Raw genomic sequence first — 19557 nt, forward strand, 5'->3', positions numbered from 1 at the left:
TCCGGCTTTTTTCTTTTTGCTTATGTGGTGCTGAGGAATCGAACCCAGGGCCTCAGGCATGCAAGGCAAGCGCTCTACCACTGAGCCAACTTCCCAGCCCTGAGGATCACAGTTTGAAGCCAGACTGAACAGAAAAATCTGTGAGACTTTTATCTCCAAATACCAGACAGAAAAAACCAGAAGTAGCTCTGTGGCTCAAGTGGTAGAGTGCTAGTCTTGAGCAAAAGAAGCTCAGAGACAGTGCCCAGGCTGAGTACAAGCCCCAGGATTGGGGGGAAAAAAAGATTCTGGAAATTCTAATTCTCAAAATCTATCTTGAATTGAAAAACAAAAAAAAGTCAATGTAAAACCACTGAACTGATACTTCAGTTCTAATCCTAAACTTTGAAAGGTGCCTCTCACCAAGGCACTCTGTGTTTCTTCAGTCTCTGCACGGCTCTACCATGTCTATGTACTACCTATTTGTTTAATTTTTGTTTGTGTGTGACGGACCTGGGCTTGAACACAGGGCCTGGGTGCTGTCTCTGAGCTTTTTTTGCTCAAGGATAACTTTCTACCACTTGAGTCACAGCTCTACTTCTGGCTTTTTTGGTGGTTAATTGGAGATAAGCGTCTCACAGACTTTCCTGCTTGGTGAGTAGATTACAAGTGTAAGCCACTGGTGCCTGACTTGCTTAATGTTTTTTTGCTTGTTATTTGCCAGTCTTGGGAGCTGAACTCTGAGCTTCTTCTGTTTAAGACTGGCGCTCTAACACTTGAGCCACAGCATCACTTCTGGCTTTTTCTGAGTGGGTTATTGGAGATAAAAGTCTCATAGACATTCCTGCCTGGGCTGGCTCTGAACTGCGAGGCTCAGATCTGAGTAGCTTGAGAAGAGGCGTGAACCACTGACACTTGGCTTAGTGTATCTTTATGATTTGGCTAATCTTTAAATTGGCATGCCATCTTTTGTTTTCTGTTTTTGTTTTTGCGACAGTAACTGGGGCTTTAACTCAGGGCCCCAACCTCTCATTCAGTTTTTTCACCCACTGCTGGTGCTCTACCAGTTGAGCCACACCTTTAGTCCAGCACTTTACTAGTTAATTGGAGTTAAGTCTTGCAGGCCTTTCTGCCGGGCTGGCTTTGAACTGCATACTTCCAGGTCTTAGCCTCCTGAGTAGCTAGGATCACAGATGTCAGCTACCCAGTGGCACACTACACTGACTTTAACCATTTATAAAACTACCTTCATCCCAACCAGTATTCAAGTACTGTCAAGTGTATGTGCCATAATAAAAAATATACAATATTTTCTAATTAAATGTAACTATTAAAGTTTAACAGCAAAAACTACTTGTGCACCACCAGTAGCATACATATCAACCTTTAAAAACTGATTAAACTGAGCAAGCTTTTTTCTTTTTTTTGGGGGGGGGGTCCGGTCTTGGGCTTGAACTCTGAGCCTGGGCGCTGTCCCTTAGCTCTTCAGCTCAAGGCTACCACTTGAGCCACAGCACCACTTCCAGCTTTTTCTGAGTGGTTTATTGGAGATAAGAGTCTCATCGGCTTTCCTGCCTGGGGTGACTTCAAACCACAATCCTCAGATCTCAGCCTCCTGAGAAGCTAGTAGATTATAGACAGGCATGAGCCAACCAGCGCCCAGCTTATGAGCAAACTTTAATTTCTGGACTAGCACTCAATTACTCTTACATTCTAGAATCAGCTTTGGACCTCTGTAATGGGGCAGTGGTTCTTAATCCTGGCTGCACAAGAGCAGAATGTATAAGGAACACTTTTTAACACTATCACTGTTCAGTCCCATGCCCGCACGGCAGTTTGGCTAGCTATAATTTTTTTTTTTTTGGGGTCCGGTCGTGGGGCCTGAACTCTGGGCCTGGGCGCTGTCCCTCAGCTCTTCAGCTCAAGGCTAGTGCTCTACCACTTGAGCCACAGCGCCACTTCCAGCTTTTTTTCTTTTTGCTTATGTGGTACTGAGGAAGTGAACCCAGGGCCTCATGCATGCAAGGCAAGCGCTCTACCACTGAGCCACCTTCCCAGCCCCAACAGGTGCAGTTTTTGTTGTTTAGAACAGATACAGAGTGGTTCATACATATAATCCTGGCTACTCAGGAGGCTGAGATCTGAGAATCATGATTTGAAGCCAGCCCAGGCAAAAAACAAAACAAAACTGTAAGTCTCTTTGATCAGCAAAAGGCCAGAAAGGGAGCTGTGACTCAAGTGGTAGAATGCCAACTTTGAGGAAAAAAAAAAGCTAAAGCAAAAGGAGGGTGCCCAGACCCTGAGGTCAAGCACCTATACTGGCACAAAAATAAATAAGGATAAACAAATAAATAAAAATTGTACCCTGGGAACAGGAGAGTAGTAGAGTGCCTGATTAACTAGAGTAATGCCAAGCTTAATTGCTAGCACCACCAAAACCAAGCCAAACTAATCCAACAACAGTAACAAAACCCCAACAATTACATGCCACCAGACATGGCACTGGGGGAAAAGATTTATACGGGCTCAGCAATAGCACCAAAACTTGAGGGTGCCTGGTTACTGGCAGGGGGTGAGGAACAGAGCAGACCTGGCTATCCATATACAAGACATTTATAAATTAGAAATGTATAACATCTACTTGTTTGAAGAAAGCCATTCAAATATCAGCACAAATGTTTGACCTTCCAGGATTAAACTTTTTTATGTAATGTTACACTGAAATTTTCTATCTAACACAATGTAGGCACAGGCTGAAGGTTGTGATAAGAGGTGCTTTGTTTGGTTTGGTTTTGGTAGTGCTGGAGTTTGAATGCAGGGCCCTGTGCTTCCCAAGCAGGAGGTCTACTGCTGAGCCACACCTCCAAGCCCTTTCTTGCATGGCTTAGAGGCAGGGTCTCATTTTTAGGACAGGCCCACACTGGAATCACAATCTACTCACTACCTTATGCTTCCTAACAGCTTATACAGACTTGTGCCATTACAAAAACCTGGATTCTTCCATTGAGATTTGTTTTTGACTGGGCTGTCTGGGAACTGGAATCCTCCTGATCTCAGCCTCCCATACATGTGGGATGAAGAAGGGCATGTGCACCACTCTACCCAGCACTTGGCTGAGGAGGGATTTCATAATGTATGTCTGGACTGGCCTTAAACTGTGATCCTCTTGATCTCAGCCTCCTGAGTAACTAGGATTATAGGCATAAAACACTGGCACCCTTATGCAAAAAGACATTTTATATAATTGTCACTAGAATCTGATAGCAAACCAAGAATCCTGCTGGCTAAACATGGTCCTCCATGACCATGAAAGAAAAACTACTATACAAAAATTGTTTCTAAGAGAAACTACTATAGAAAAATTCTTATGGTAACTGATTGCAATAAAGCCCAAAAGTCTTTAGGTTACTGTTAATTCTGAGCTATCTTATGGTTTTTATTAGAAAAAAAGTCAAAACTCTGGCAAAATTCCCAGCATCTCAGTCAAATACATGTACTTGCAAAACAGGGCAAGTTCGTTTACTAATTATTTAGAAGATCATTAAATAGTAACAGAGAAAGCAATTTCATATCTTTTCTGATGCTATGAGAGAATAAAATTACTTCATTTGTTTATGAGTAGGGATAAAAACAAAGAACATACCCAGATGTAGAAAACACCCTCAAAGTTTCTTCTATCTTTCCTAGTGGCTTACCTAGCTGTATAACCAAGTAAATTGTATTTTTAATAATGATAAACATTACTATCCTTGACTAAAATATTTTTGTTTGTTTGAGGTGGGTCCTGGGGCTTGAACTCAGGGCCTAGGCACTATCCCTTAGCTTTTTTGCTCAAGGCTAGCACTATACTTTTGGAATGGTTAACTGGAGGTAAGAGTCTCATAGACTTTTATTCCATGGCTAGTTTTGAACTACAACCCTTAGATATCAGTCTTCTTAGTAGCAGGCAAGAGTCATCAATGCCCAGCAAAATGTCTTCATGTTTTGCTCTTAACAGATCAAACATTTTAGGTATAATTTCTCTTTCTCTGCATTAATCCATTATTTTAGCTTCTCAAAAACATTCTTTTCACTATTTTTCCCACTAGATTTTAACCTTAGTGTTTTGTTTTTTTTTTTTTTTGTCGGTTGTGGGGCGTGAACTCTGGTCATGGGTGCTGTCCCTCAGCTCGTCAGCTCAAGGCTAACACTCTACCACTTGAGCCAAGTGCCACTTCTGGCCTTTTCTGCTTATGTGGTGCTGAGGAATCGAACCCAGGGCCTCATGAGTGCAAGGCAAGCACTCTACCACTGAGCCACCTTCACATCACAGCCCCTTAGTGTTTTCTTTAGCTCTTTAACTTTAGTTCCTTGTGTTCACAGTGCATCAGTGAAAACAGGTAAAACCTTAGTGACTGTCTATCTATCTATCTATCTATCTTTGCCAAGCCTGGGGCTTGAACTTAGGGTCTGGGTACATCCCCTGAACTTCTTTTTGCTCAAGGCTAGCCCTCTACCACGTGAGCCACAGTGCCATTTCTGGCTTTTTCTGTTTATGTGGTACTGAGGAATAGAACCCAGGGCTTTGTACATGGTAGGCAAGCACTCCACCACTAAACCACATTCCTAGCCTGGGATAAATATTTTTAAGGATCTAGTAATACGGGAACTGGGAAGTTGGCTTAGTGGTAGAGTGCTTGCCTTGCATGCATGAGGCCCTGGGTTCGATTCACATAAGCAGAAAAAAGCCAGAAGTGGCACTGTGGTTCAAGTGGTAGAGCACTAGCCTTGAGCTGAAGAGCTGAGGGACAGTGCCCAGACCCAGAGTTCAGCCCCATGACTGACAAAATAATAATAATAAATAAAAATCTAATAATACTAATTGTGTCCAAATCTGCCTTCTCAAAAAAGGTTTACTCACTGTTTCAAAATAAGTGACAGCTTCACCTCATCTTCCCTCTCCATTGTGGAAGCTCCTTTCATAATAAACCCTCGCTCCACCTTCTGCAGTGTGTGAAGAACTTCTGTCACTAGGCCTACCTCCAATCAACTCTCATCCAATCCAACTTACCAAATGATGTGTTTTAGTTTATTTTGTAGCACAAAGATGATCTAGATTTAAATTTTATATAGTAGCTTAGTTTCAAAAGTGATTTTAACATGCACTGAATTTAATTCTCAAAATAACTCGTTTGAGACAAGTATTACAGAAGGGGAAATCAATGCTCAGAATAGGGGATTCTAAAGGAAAGGAATTAATTATCTCTAAATCCAGTACTCTACCACTCCATTATTACTGGAACTATTCTTCAAGAAAGAATATTAACAGTGACCATCTAGCAAAACTAAAGGACTTAACAGTAGAATTTTATCTCTTTTCAACTGAACTGAAAGTCTCATTTTTATATTAGAATACTGAAATTCTAGTAATCATAGTAACAAGAATGAGCAAGGACAGATCCTAAAGAAATAAAAACCAGAGAAATTAGTATAAAGATCACAATGTATCCATCTTTCAGCCCCAGCGACTAGCAATACATATGATCCTATATGTATGTTTTCTCTCTCCTTTAAGCACAGATCATTTGAAGCACATTCCAGGAAGATTTCCTTTATAAAACACCTAGTATAGATCTCTAGAAGGTGTCTTTTATAAAAAAGAAAAACAAAAAGCATTTAGGAGGCAGAGGTAGTAGGATCATTTGAGTTCAAGAGTTGAGAAGAGCCTTGCAATATTACAACACTGTTTCTAAAAATTATATATTTACACACACACACAGTGTGTGTGTATATGAAATCAAGATGGAATTATACTAAAATGAGTAATTCCTTACATTAAGACATCAAAGATTTGGTAGTGAACACCTGTAGAGATTTCTTAATTCAATTTTTTTTTTTTTGTCGGTCATGGGGCTTGAACTCTGGGCCTGGGCGCTGTCCCTCAGCTCTTCAGCTCAAGGCGAGTGCTCTACCACTTGAGCCATAGCACCACTTCCATCTTAATTCAATTTATTGCTCTAAATTCTGATGTTTTATTAATTTATAATAGCCTTGATAAAGAGGCCATTATTATTTAATTATTTTTCTACAGCTTTTATTTTCTGGTTTAGTACAATGACCAGAATGTCCAGAATAAATGTTAAATAATGACAATGCAGATATACTTGCTTTGTTCCTATTACATACAATGTCATTAACATTTTATTACTAAAAATGGTTATCAATTTGTCATTTTTAGAAAGTACCTATCCATTCAATTCCGATTTTATTTAATACCATCTATTTAAAAAGCATTTTTATAAAAGATTAACATTTAAAACTATAACATAGCAATCAGATCTTTCAACAACAAAAATCCATCTTCTACTCTCAAGGATCTGAAATATATTTCATTTTATACTTTCATTGTATAAAAAGCTACCAAATATATAAAGTAACTATTCAATAACTTTCAGAAAACATTAATAAACCATAGTACATAATTGTTCTCTACTGCTTTCCTACAAAAACAACTACAACAGAAAGAAAACTTGGCTTACAGAAGGTACTAACTGTACCTAGAATATTTTGAACGTTGTTCAAATTCACGTATAAATGAGGATTGAAAGTCATCACTAGGAAAGCAATAGTCTTACCTGTAACGAACATGAAAAGAATGGTCTTCCCTCATGCTTATCAAATTTTCCTCCATGGAGTCATATTATAAGGTGAGTAAAATATTAATTTTATTTTGGGTCACTCCAGTTCTTTACAATGCAGAATTGTTTGCAGAACACTGTCCGGTTAGTATATTAATGAGGTGGTGTTAATACATCCTAAGCTCCTGCTTCTTCTTTATTAATAATGAAAGGAGGTCAATGTCAGACAGCTTAAAGGTTCAAAATGTGTCCCAAATCCTTGCATCTCTGGCCCTTTCAGCAGCACTTCAGCAACATTTCTGCAAAAGGAATACAAGATGCTTTGCTTCAAGTCCTCTTTTCCAAGAATAACCTAAAGTAACCCTGAGCTGCACATAATCACACAGCTAACTCCACAGATTGCTGGCAGGTCAGTTGCTGCAGAAAACAGCAGAAGGCTTAACTGTCACAGTGCGGATTCCAAATGAGGACATGACTTCAAGAGACTGGCTAGAGAACTGTACTTTCATTTTTAAAACTGATGTAAATAAAGCACAATAATCTTATGTAATATAGTCTATTATAAGCAACCATAGTAGAAAAATATGCATCATATTAGCACTTTAAAACAAAATTATGAGCCAGGTGCTGGTATCTCACATCTGTAATCCTAGCTACTCAGGAGGCTGAGATCTGAAGCCAGTCGGGGCAGAAAAGTCATGACATTATCTCCAATAAACTACTCAGAAAAAGCTGGAAGTGGAGCTGTGGTTCAAGTGGTAGAGTGCTATTCCTGAGAACAGAGAGACTCAGGTACAGCACCCAGGACCTGAGTTCAAGCCCCAGGACAGACGAATCAATAAAATTATATGTAGAGACATGAAATTAAGAAAGTAATACAGATAGGTTACATTTAATTCAAAGGACATTATATGTATGTATCAAAATGAAATCTTTTTGCATAATTAATCTACACTAATAATTTAAAACCATGACATTCTGAGCTCTTTAAAAACTACTATTAACAGAGCTGGCAAGTGTGGCTCAGGGGTTAGAGTGCCAGCTAAAGTGAATTAGTTGATTAAGCGCAAGGCCCTGAGTTCAAGCACCAGTACCACCAGAAAAAAAGGTGCTATTAACAACTCACATGAAAATCCAGTAATCATACTGTATTTGCCTGTGAAAAGAATGACACAAGGACTACTTACTTAGCACTACCCTGTGTAAGACCAAGTGCTATTACCACTGCATCTCCACGCTGCGGGGGACCTCAACTTAACCATCACCTTCCTTGCCTCTGATGCATGCTGCTCAGCACTTCCTGCCTTGTCTTTGTAACTTTACCAAAGTGTGTACACAGCCCTAGATAACATATTACTTAGCTTTAGATGGGTTTGCTTCACATCATGTTTTTGAGATTAAGTAGTTAGAGAGGTTAATAAGAAACAGAGCAGTAAGATGAGGAAGGGAGGAGAAAAGCCCAGTCTTGAGAACACTGACAAAGCTTCCTAGAGGAAATGAAGTTTTCCTATTAGCTACTAGTTGGCAGGTAAGAAACACAAATATAATTTGTGCTATTTCCTCTGCTGTCCAACAAAGGAAGCAATAACTTAAAGGATGAAAAGACAGGTCATAGCTATTAATCCAACAAACCTCTTTTTCTTTTGTTCAGAACGTACCTCTCTTCCCCTTAATAAAAAACATTACTAAAGAGAACTAGTGTAGCTATTCAGAACTAGAGTTCCAAAGTGCATGTAGACAGTCAATAAACTGGTAACTAACGCATCTATGATCCACTATGAGGCTTAGCATGTTATTTGTGAAAAGGGCACAAGGAAAGGCATTAGGATCAATTTAAAATTAAACTGTAACTATCTCCTTATCTATATAATGAAGTTCCAATTTTTATTAATAATTTTAAAATGTCAATTTATACTTATTAAAATATAAACATTTTAAATATTTACATGTATTCATTTACATGTTTAACAAATTAGTGAATGTAGATGAATAAAAGTCATAAAATACCTTACTTGATGAAAACTACATAGAGGACTACTTTTAAAATAAATCAAGGAAGGAAGGAGGGAGAATACTGTTTGTTGTTTACTAAAGACAATTAATATGGTTTTATTCTCCAAAATATCCAAGAGTCTCTCTTTAATTATAACCCCTGTAATAATTAAGGAGGATTTTACACACACACACAAACTCAGAGCCTCACACATGCTAAACAAGTATTCTGCTACTGACCTATACCTTTAGCCCAGCAACATTTTATATCTTAAATTACTCATGGAACACGCAAGCAATTCTTGACTCATGATTCATGTTGTAGCAATTCATGTTGCAACACTTATGTTCTATATTACATAGTTAACAATACTGTATATCTATTATATTTATACTATATATTTAATACTATATGTGTATATGCATAAGTACATATATTTCAATGTTTATATTTAATAATAAACATTAGTAAATTACATATACAGATACCATATATACAGATATCCAGTTTATAAATAGTACATAAACAAATATCTAGTTTATAAATAATACAGTATATGTGCATCTATATATATCTACACTTAAATATGCAAAAAATTAAATTATAAATTTATTCATTAGGTAAAAAAAATTAATGACAGGACCAGGAATTGGAACTGGAGATTTCTTTTTCTTTTTTTTCTTTGCCAGTCCTGGGACTTGAACTCAGGGCCTGGTCACTGTCCCTGAGCTTTTTTTGCTCAAAGTTAGCACTCTACCACTTGAGCTACACCCCCACTTCTGGCTTTTTCTGTCTATGTGGTAATAAGGAATCGAACCTAGGGCTTCATGCATGCTAGGCAAGCACTCTACCACTAAGCTACATTCCCAGCCACTGGAACTGGAAATTTTAATGTTTAAAGAATATTGAGGTTGGGGCTGGGAAAGTGGCTCAGTGGTAGAGCGCTTGCCTTGCATGCTTGAAGCCCTGGGTTCGATTCCTCAGCACCACATAAGCAAAAAGAAAAAAGCTGGAAGTGGCGCTGTGGCTCAAGTGGTAGAGCGTTAGCCTTGAGCTGAAGAGCTGAGAGACAGTGCTCAGCCCCCCCCCCAAAAAAAAGAATATTGAGGTAGACACAGGCATATATGCTTGGCATCTGACTACCTGTGACTACATGAGAGGCTGAGATTGAGAAGATCACAGTTTCAGCCTGGGCAGAAAATGTCTGCAAGATAACAGCAGAAGCTGGTGTGCGGTGCACACACTTGTTATTCTAGCTATGGGGAAAGTGGAAAAGGATGATGCTCCAGGTATGTGCCTGGACAGGCAAGAAGACCCTGTCTCAAAATAACCACTGCAGAAGAGGGCTGGAGGTATGGCTCAGCAGAAGTGCACCTGCCTAGCAAGTACCAAGATTTGAATTCAACCCTCACTGAAAAAATAAAAGTTAAGATACGACTGGGGATTCTGACTGGAAGTATGCTTTCAGTTTTACTTGGAATCTATCATCTTTTTTGTAATTGTCCTTTTAGCATCCGATTTATCTAGCTGGTTGATAGTCACAAGCAGTTTAAAATTTTTATTTACTGTTTTGTGCTAAAGATTTAATCTGAAGCCGAGCGACAGCGGCTAACACCTGTAATCTAGCTACTGAGGAGGCTGCGATTTGAGGATCACAGTTCAAAGCCAGCCTGGGCAGGAAAGTCCAAGAGACTTTTATCTCCAATTAACCATCAGAAAACTGGAAGTGGTGCTGTGGCTCAAGTGATAGAGCGCTTGCCTTGCATGCCTGAGGCCCTGGGTTCCATTCCACAGCACCACATAAGCAAAAAGAAAAAAGCCGGAAGTGGTGCTATGGCTCAAGTGGTAGAGTGCTAGCCTTGAGCTAAAGAGCTGAGGGACAGCGCTCAGGCTCAGAGTTCAAGCCCTATGACCAACAACAACAAAAAAGATCAAATCTGAAGCCTTGTACATGCTAGGCAAGCTCTTTCTGCCACTGTGTCTTGCCCACAGCCATGAAGTTTTTACCTGAGAGAATTTACTTTGTTAATTACATTTATTTTCTAAACTAATTTGATATAAAATCTCACAAACACTAATGGTTTATAAACTTAGAGTACACGATCACATTTTAACCTTAAACCTCTGTTAATACTTACAACTAAAAAGAAACATATTCACCCCCAAATAGCATCTTCCAAAACTTCACAAATAACAAAAACTTTAGCAACATAATTTGTCCAACTAGAAAGAAATAAAGATAAAGCAATAATTTTGATCACATTCAAGATATTAACAAACATATAGAAAGATCAACTCTTATTGCTTCACATGTAATTACATGATGAGAAAGTTAAAAGAAGAAGACTCTTTATACAGCTAAGTGGACTTCTAGGAAGTGTCCAAGACAGGCAGAATAGGCTGAGCAATACCTCCAGCCCTCTTCTGCAGTGGTTATTTTGAGACAGGGTCTTCTTGCCTGTCCAGGCACATACCTGGAGCATCATCCTTTTCCACTTTCCCCATAGCTAGAATAACAAGTGTGTGCACCGCACACCAGCTTCTGCTGTTATCTTGCAGACATTTTCTGCCCAGGCTGAAACTGTGATCTTCTCAATCTCAGCCTCTCATGTAGTCACATGTAGTCAGATGCCAAGCACATATGCCTGTGTCCAGCTATTAGTTGAGAAGGCATGATTAATTTCAAACTTTGATTTTTGTTCGTGAATATCTGGGAGGAAAATGTCATAGAACCAAAACCCCTTGAAGATCAAGGAATGATTTAACTTCCTTTCTTATTGAGAAATGTCTATCTATCTATCTATCTATCTGTCTATTTACACACACACACACACACACACACACACACATACACACACACACATATAAAATAAGCTGGGTCCTGGTGGCTCATGCCTATAATCCTAGCTACTGAGGAGGCTGAGATCTGAGGATCACAGTTCAAAGCCATCCCGGGCAGAAAAGTCCGTGAGAGTCTTCTTACCTCCAATAAACCACTCAGAAAACTGGAAGTGGTGCTGTGGCTCAAGTGGTAAAGCCTTGAGCTGAAGAGCGCTGGGATAGCACCCAAGCCCCCATGACCAACAACAAAAAAAAATTTCCATTATGTAAAGTTCAAAGGTACTCTGCTCCCTGGATAGCCTAAACACTAATAAAACCTACACTGAAATTTCAAAGTATATAAATACTGAAATATAGTCTATAAAAAGGGGACTTGGATATTTTAATACTTCATTTAGCACTGTTATTAACCATGAGAAAAGGCCAAGTGTGGATGTATGAGTCTATTTCCATAGGAAATGTGGAATGCTTGTAATCAATGTTGTTCCCAGCAATCTCAATATAAAGCACTGGGGATATGATTACTGCACAAATAGTTATTAGTATCTTAGGGTTTAGCAGCCCATGACAAATCAGAAAGAAGCTGAGTATGAAAGGGTTGTTGGGAGTGGATAAAACAGGAAGGGACACTAAACTGCGGTCTTTGCTGGATGCTGATGGATCATATCTGTAATCCTAACTACTCAGAAGGCTGAGACCTATCTGAGGGGTGAGGTTTAAAGTCAGCCCAGGCTTTAAGAAAGCCCATGAGACTCAGATCTCCAATTAACCACCAAAAAAAGCTAGAAGTGGAGCTGTGGTTCAGGTGGAGCTGTGGCTCAAGTGGTAGAGAACTAGCCTTGAGTGAAAAAGCTTCCCAGAACTGGCATAAACAAACAAAAAAAAGAAAACCCTGCTACCTTCTGACTATACTCCTTAGTGATAATAATTTGATAGAGGATAAAATGGCTGCTTTAAAATTTCAAAGTGGCACTGTCAAAGTAATTGCTGAATTAAATATCAGATTATGGATATACTTATGGGAGGAACACAAAGGCATAATGCCTCTGCGCCTCTGAGCAATGAAATAGTATTTATCAAAATGAACTCGGGGATGGGGGACCAGATTATTTACCTTTGTGAGTATAAATATGTTGCTGCTGGAGGATGTAACTCAAGGAGAGAGCATTTGCCTAGCATGCATGAGGCCCTGGGTTTGACATTCACTATGGAGATGAAAAATAATAGTATAAATAGGTTCAATTAAAGAAAAGTCTTATCTTAGCTATGTACATTAGACTAGCAGAGGCAAGGTTCAGCAGTAGAGTTCCTGCTCTGCAAGCTGGAAGCCTTGAGTTCAAACCCCAGTACCAGCTGGGTGCCAATGGTTCATGCATGTAATCCTAGCTACTTAGGAGGCTGAGATCTGAGGATCATGATTCGAAGCCAGCCCAGGCAGGAAAGTCTTTGAAACTCTTATCTCCAATAAATCACTAGAAAACTGCAAGTGGCACTGTGGATGGTTAATAGAGTCTCATAGACTTTCCTGCTCTGGCTGGCTTCAGACTGTGATCCTCAGATCTCACCCTTCTGAGTAGCTAAGATGACAAATGTGAGCTACCAGCACCCAACTTTACTTTTTAATGAACTATAATTACACTTAGTACTTTCCAAATAATTATTCAGGTTACAAAGCACAAGAGAGAACAAGAAAATGTCTGTAATATGAAAATTATAATGGTTCAAACTAAGCTAAGTTTCTAAAAACAAAAAATTCATAAAACTGTGTCATTGTCTTTTCCTATCTTAATACTTTTTGTTTTTTTAAAAAAAGAGCCAGACTTAGAGCTGTGGCTAGGTAGAGTATTAGCCTTGAGCACAAAAGCTCAAGGACAGGGCTGGGAAGGTGGCTCAGTGGTAGAGCGTTTGCCCTGCATGCATGAGGCCCTGGGTTCAATTCCTCAGCACCACATAAGCAGAAAAAGCCTGAAGTGGCACTGTGGCTCAAGTGGTAGAGCACTAGCCTTGAGCTGAAAAGCTGAGGGACGGCGCTGAGGCCCAGAGTTCAGGCCCTATGACTGGCAAAAAAACAAAACATAAACAAAAAGCTCAAGGACAGCACTCAGGCCCTGATTTTGAGCCCCAGGACCTGAACAAAAATAAATACATGATTTTTTAAAAAGTTGTATTTAAAATTTATCTTTTTAGAGTCTATTCAATTCCATTCTGAAAACTGATCATTAGCCAGGCCCCGGTGGCTAATGCCTGTAATCCTAGCTACTCAGGAGGCTGAGATCTGAGGATCACAGTTCAAAGACAGCCCAGGCAGGAAAGGCCATGAGACTCTTATCTCAAACAACCACCAGAAAACCAGAAGAAAAAAAAAGTGGTGCTGTGGCTCAGAAAAAAAAAAGTGGTGCTGTGGCTCAAGTGTAGAGCGCTAACCTTGACCTGAAGAGCTGAGGGACAGCACTCAGGCCCAGAGTTCAAGCCCCAAAACTGACCAAAAAAAAAAAAAAATTATCGTCAATTTGTGTGTTGTGGAGGAAGGGTGGGGGAGGGTTACTGGGGTTTGAATTCAGGGCCTCTAACTTGCCATATAGGTGTGTTAATGAGCCATGCTCCTATCCCATCCCCTTTACTTTTGTTATTTTTTAGGTTGGGTCTCCCAATATCCAGGCCTAGCTTTAGACCTTGATCTTCCTACCTATGGCCTCCTGTGTAGCTGGGATTTACAATAATGGATAATCATAGCTTGTTGAGTCGAGATAGGATCTTATTAATAACTGTCAGGCTATCCTCAAACGGTGATCCTCCCAATCTCTGCCTCTCTAGTAGTTGGGAGTGGCCCAGACACTGCAGGGCTTTCAACAGGCAAAATCATTTTCAAACACAGACATAAATCCCAAATTTGAAAGATTATAAATGAAAAAAAAAGTCTGTAGAGGTTTAGCTCAGAATTCTTCATAGGAAAGTAATTCAAACATGAGTCTACTCTAAAGTTAGCAATAACCCTTCTATGGGAAAGTAAATGTTTCTATGCAGTTTAATAATGTTATGAAGGGCTGGGAAGGTGGCTCAGTGGTAGAGTGCTTGCCTTGCATGCATGAGGCCCTGGGTTTGATTCCTTAACACCACATAAGCAGAAAAAGCCAGAAGTGGCGCTGTGGCTCAAGTGGCAGAGTGCTAGCCTTGAGTGGAATTGTTCAGGGCCAGCGCTCAGGCCCAGGGTTCAAGCCCCATGACTGCCAAAAAAAAAAGAAAAAGAAAAAAATAATGTTATGAGAACTGGGCAGTGCATGCCTGTAATCCTACCAACAAGCGGAAGGTAGCCTGGGCAGAAAAGTCTGTGAGACTATCTCCAATTAACTAGCAAGAAGCTGGAAGTAAAGGTTTGGTTCAAATCATAGAGCACCAGCTAAAGGGCAGCATCTATATGCTGAGTTCAAGCCCGAGTGCCAGCACAAAATAATAATAGAATGATGAGACAATAAGGATCTAAAAAGACAGAAGCAAGGAAAGCTGTATCACATCTTGAAGGATGGCAGCTCTAATTAGGCAAATGCAAGAAAGGCATTCTGTTGAAAAGAACTGTCTCAAGCTGCGGGTCCCAGGAAAAGCACCCAGTTAGGAGTGAAAATGACGTTTGAGAAGGTAGAACAGTACCAAAGTACACTCCGGAAGTGGCGCTGTAGCTCAAGTGGTAGAGCACTTGCCTTGAGCTGAAGAGCTGAGGGACAGCATTCAGACCCAGAGTTCAAGACCCATGACTGACCAAAAAAAAAAAAAAAAGAAATAGCAAAGTTGGATGTATACCCGGAAGATAAACTGGTAGCATCATATAGGGCAGAAAGAAGAGACAAGAAAGAAAGATATTAGAAAACAACTATTGAACAAGAAGCCTTTTCTTACCACAGAATACCAAATACATAATAGATGTCAACAAAGGAGGGAGCAAAAACCCCTCAGTAGGAAATGTACTCATTCATTACCTTACTCATGTAACTGTAACCCCTCTGTACAATATCTTTACAATAAAAATATATATTTAAAAATAGATGTCAAACAAACTTCTTTGATTTCTTGCCTGGGAAGAAAACAGGAACTATGTATGAAGCAGAAAAGCATTCTGTAATACTGGGTTAAGAGGGCAGGTCAATGGTATGGAATGGCACTTGCCCGGCATGGGCAAGATCCTGTGTTGATCAAGGGGATTCTATACTAATGAGAAAACCTGACTTCAGCGTATTTCTTTCTCCATGGTAAATGGAGCTCATCATAATTATGCAAGAAACTCAGAAAAGTTTTACTCTTAAATGTTTTTAGAAAGATGATTAAAAGGATACTGAAAATATGTGACTCAGATGGCAGTGACGGCTAGAGGGCAGTTTCAGAAGCATGGAAATATTCCCTCAACAAGACAGCATCTACAAGCATCTTAAAGTAGAATAATGCCCTACGAATGTGATGCAGAGACAAGTGGGGCTTTAAATAGACAAACAGAAGCGATCAGCATGTGCTCTGGGGTCAGACCATGGTTTGAATCCCAACAGTATGACTTACTTACTAGTAACATAATCTTTGCTAAAATCTCAGAGGTGATGTGGGCAGAATGACAGTTACCTGTGTTGTCATAAACAGATATAATTTAAGCACCTACCTCAGTGTTTGGCTTTGTACATAACAAAATGGTCAATAATTAAGAATGATGTGAATAGTTGCTATTTTGTAAGTTGTTGTTATAAAGTCGAATGCCTATTCAAGTTTTCAATTTTTTAGGATTCCAAAGGACTACGACATTTTATTTTCTTAAGTAAATCTTAGAACTATTTTATGCTTAAGAAAAGGCCATTTTGGGCTGGGAAGGTGGCTCAGAGGTAGAGCGCTTGCCTTGCATGCCTGAGGCCCTAGGTTTGATTCCTCAGCACCACAGAAACAAAAAGAAAAAAGCCAGAAGTGGCGCTGTGGCTCAAGTGGTAGAGCGCTAGCCTTGAGCGGAAGAGCTGAGGGACAGCGCCCAGGCCCAGAGTTCAGCCCTACTACCAGACCCCCCCCCCCCAAAAGAAAAGAAAAGGCCATTTTAGCTGGGTGCCCGAGGCTCATGCCTTTAACCCTAGCTACTTAGGAGGCTGAGCTCTGAGGAGTGTGGTCAGCCAGGGCAGACAAATCCAAGAGATTCCTAACTCCAATTAACTATAGCAAAAAGCCAGAAGTGGAAGTAGGGCTCAAGTGATAGAGCACAAGCCTTAAGCAAAACAAACAAACAAACAACAACAACAAAAAAACCCAGTGAGAATAGGAGATCCTAAGCCCAAGGACTGGCTCGGCCCTCCCCGTCCCCCGCCCCCCAAAGAAAAGAAAAAGCCATTTGTGTCCCATGCCTGCCTGCAACCTCAGCTACTCCTGCAGGAGATTAGGACAGAAGGACTGCAAGTTCAGATCCACCCGGGACACTCAGCAAGACATTGCCTTAAAAAGAGATGAGGATGGAGCTAAGCAGTAAAGCTTTTTTCCTACCTCTTGTGCATGGCCTTGGGTTCAATCCCCAGTATTGGGAGAGAGAGAAAGAAAAAAAAATGCCAATAACGTGGGCTGGGATGTAGCTCAGTGGCAAAGCGCTTGCTTAGCAAGCGCAACGTCCTGGGTTCGATCCCCAGTACCAAAAAAGAAAAGACAAAAAAAAAAAAGCCAATAACGTTTAAAACTACTGAATGTTATTATTGTTATACTTAGCCTAGGACCAAGTCTCGGGTTTATACTAAAATACATGTGTAGTGCCGCACGTCTGACTCAATAAAGGAAGAAAATACAACTAGCGCGCTTATCTTCTCAGAGGATGGTAGGAGCTAAGCACCTACAACAGGACCACGCAGCTTTTAACTTGGTAAACCCGCACACCGTCCTTCTAAACAACAGCCTGAGAAAACGGCTTGCCAGAAACCCATTCAAGGAGGCCAGGTCTAAGTAGGAGTCAGTCTGAGGCGGCCCCGCCCCCCCTCCCGCCCCCCTATCGTGCCCACCCTCCTAGGTCCCCCTCCACCTTTACAACCATCAAAGCTGAGCAGGCGTCGCAGGGGGCCGCATGTGAGCCAGATGATCTCCCGGGCACCCGGGAGAGGCAGCTGGACCATCCAGCTCGGCTGATCACGTTAACTTACACTTACACACAGACACACACACAGAGATACACAGACACACACCCTGACCATCCAGCTTGTTTGATCACGTTAATGTACACTTACACACACACAGACACACAGAAACAGACACACACACACCCTGACCATCCAGCTCGGCTGATCACGTTAATTTACACTTACAGACAGACACACACACACACATACACACACACATCCTGACCATCCAGCTCGGCTGATCACGTTAACTTACTCTTACAGACATACACACACACACACACACCCTGACCATCCAGCTCGGCTGATCACGTTAACTTACACTTACACACACACAGACACACACACCCTGACCATCCAGCTCGGCTGATCACGTTAACTTACACTTACATACACACAGACACACACACCCTGACCATCCAGCTCGGCTGATCACGTTAACTAACACTTACACACACACAGACACACACACAGACACACACACACCCTGACCATCCAGCTTGGCTGATCACCTTAATTTACACTTACACACACACAGACACACACAGACAGACAGACACACACACACAGACACACACACCCTGACCATCCAGCTCGGCTGATCACGTTAACTTACACTTACACACACAAACACACACACACACCCTGACCATCCAGCTCGGTTAATCACGTTAATTTACACACACACACACACACCCTGACCATCCAGCTCGGCTGATCACATTAACTTACGCACTTACACACACACACACACACACACACACACCCCTTCCTTCCCGGCTGAACGGTGCACAGCACACGCCAACTCTCCAGCCTCGCTCGCTCGCTCCTCCGGCTCGCTCCTCCGGCGGGTCGGAGACGGCGCCGACGTCCCCGGGCGGGTCCCGGCCCTCCCGGGCCCGGCAGCCCCCCACCGCGCGCGGGAAGGCGGCCGGCCGGGCTCGGGAGGCACACGCTCACCCGTGCGCGCTCACTGCCAACTCCGCGTTGCACAAGCCACTTCACCGGGGTCAGCGGACCGACCGGGAGGCGACAGGTGGGTGGCTCCAAAGGTCACGAGTGGACAGGCGACGCACGGTCCGTGCGGACCCAGGCGGCCCGACCCCGCGGGGCGCGGGGCCGCAGGTGCGGGGTCCGACCCGCGCCGACCCCGCGCGGGCACCGCGCCCACGGTCGGCGGTTGGCGACGCTCCGGGCTCGGGGGACGTCACTAAACTCCTAAACTTGCGGCTCCCGCAAAACTCCTCACGCGAAAACGCCACCGAGCGCTGGCCACGGGGCGACCCGCCGCTCCCCACCCCGACTGCCGGGTTCCCGGACCGGAACAAAGGGGGTGTCCCGAGCCGCCGGCCCCCGGCCCACTCGCTCCCGCGGGAGCCGAGCAGGACTCACCTTCCGCTGGCCGGAGAGTACGGGGTGCGCGGCGGGCTTCTGCGAGCAGCCGCCTCCGGCCTCAGACTGGGGGCCACGGCGCCTCCTCCCCCGGGCGAGTCCGCTCTCCGCGGGCGCCGCGCCAGGCAGGGGCACCGCGGGAGCCCCGGGCGCGCCCCCTGCGCCCGCCCCCGGCTGGTCACGTGGGCCAGAGCGCTGGCCTCCCCTCGCTTACTCCCGAGCGACCCTCTGTCACTCAGGAGTCCCGCGGCGCCGCCGGCGCCCCCCCCAGTGCCTGCGTTCTTCTGCGCGTGCGTCCAGCTCCAGGCGCTCCCATTCAAACAGACAACGCCCCGCGTCTTTCGGACCAGCCAATGGTGAGAGAGGAGAGGGGCGAGGCTACGCGAGAAGGGCGGGACGAGGGGCGTGGCGACGCGGGGCCCGGAGGGGGTCGCTTGTTCTCCGCTGGCCGGCTCGCGTTATCCCTCCCTCCCCCCTGAGCTGACCCTGGATCAAACAGGCGGCCACGAAAGCCGCTTTCTAGCAGGAAACGTTTATGAGCTGGTTAACATAGTTCCTGTGGGGGGGGTCTGTGTTTGGAGGGGGGGGGGATGATGTTGTGGTGGTGGTTCGTGTCGTCCTC

General features: G+C 42.7%; 1 protein-coding gene across 2 annotated transcripts in view; it reads right to left on the minus strand.

Annotated features, from left to right (window-relative positions):
* Window positions 1–19031, minus strand: part of Gpsm2 (G-protein signaling modulator 2) — a 38909-nt gene extending 19878 nt beyond the window's left edge. For both annotated transcript variants that reach the window (XM_013031914.1, XM_013031915.1), the window contains exons 1-2: window positions 18936–19031; window positions 6594–6895 (exon numbers count right to left, since the gene is read on the minus strand). In XM_013031914.1, coding sequence (XP_012887368.1) covers window positions 6594–6649 — 56 coding nt within the window. In that variant the 5' untranslated portion in view covers window positions 6650–6895; window positions 18936–19031. The remainder of the gene's footprint in view (window positions 1–6593; window positions 6896–18935) is intronic.
* Between the last annotated feature and the right edge of the window lie 526 nt (window positions 19032–19557).

The sequence above is a fragment of the Dipodomys ordii genome, unplaced genomic scaffold (assembly GCF_000151885.1).
Source record: "Dipodomys ordii isolate 6190 unplaced genomic scaffold, Dord_2.0 Scaffold146, whole genome shotgun sequence".
NCBI classification, from domain to species: Eukaryota; Metazoa; Chordata; class Mammalia; order Rodentia; family Heteromyidae; genus Dipodomys; species Dipodomys ordii.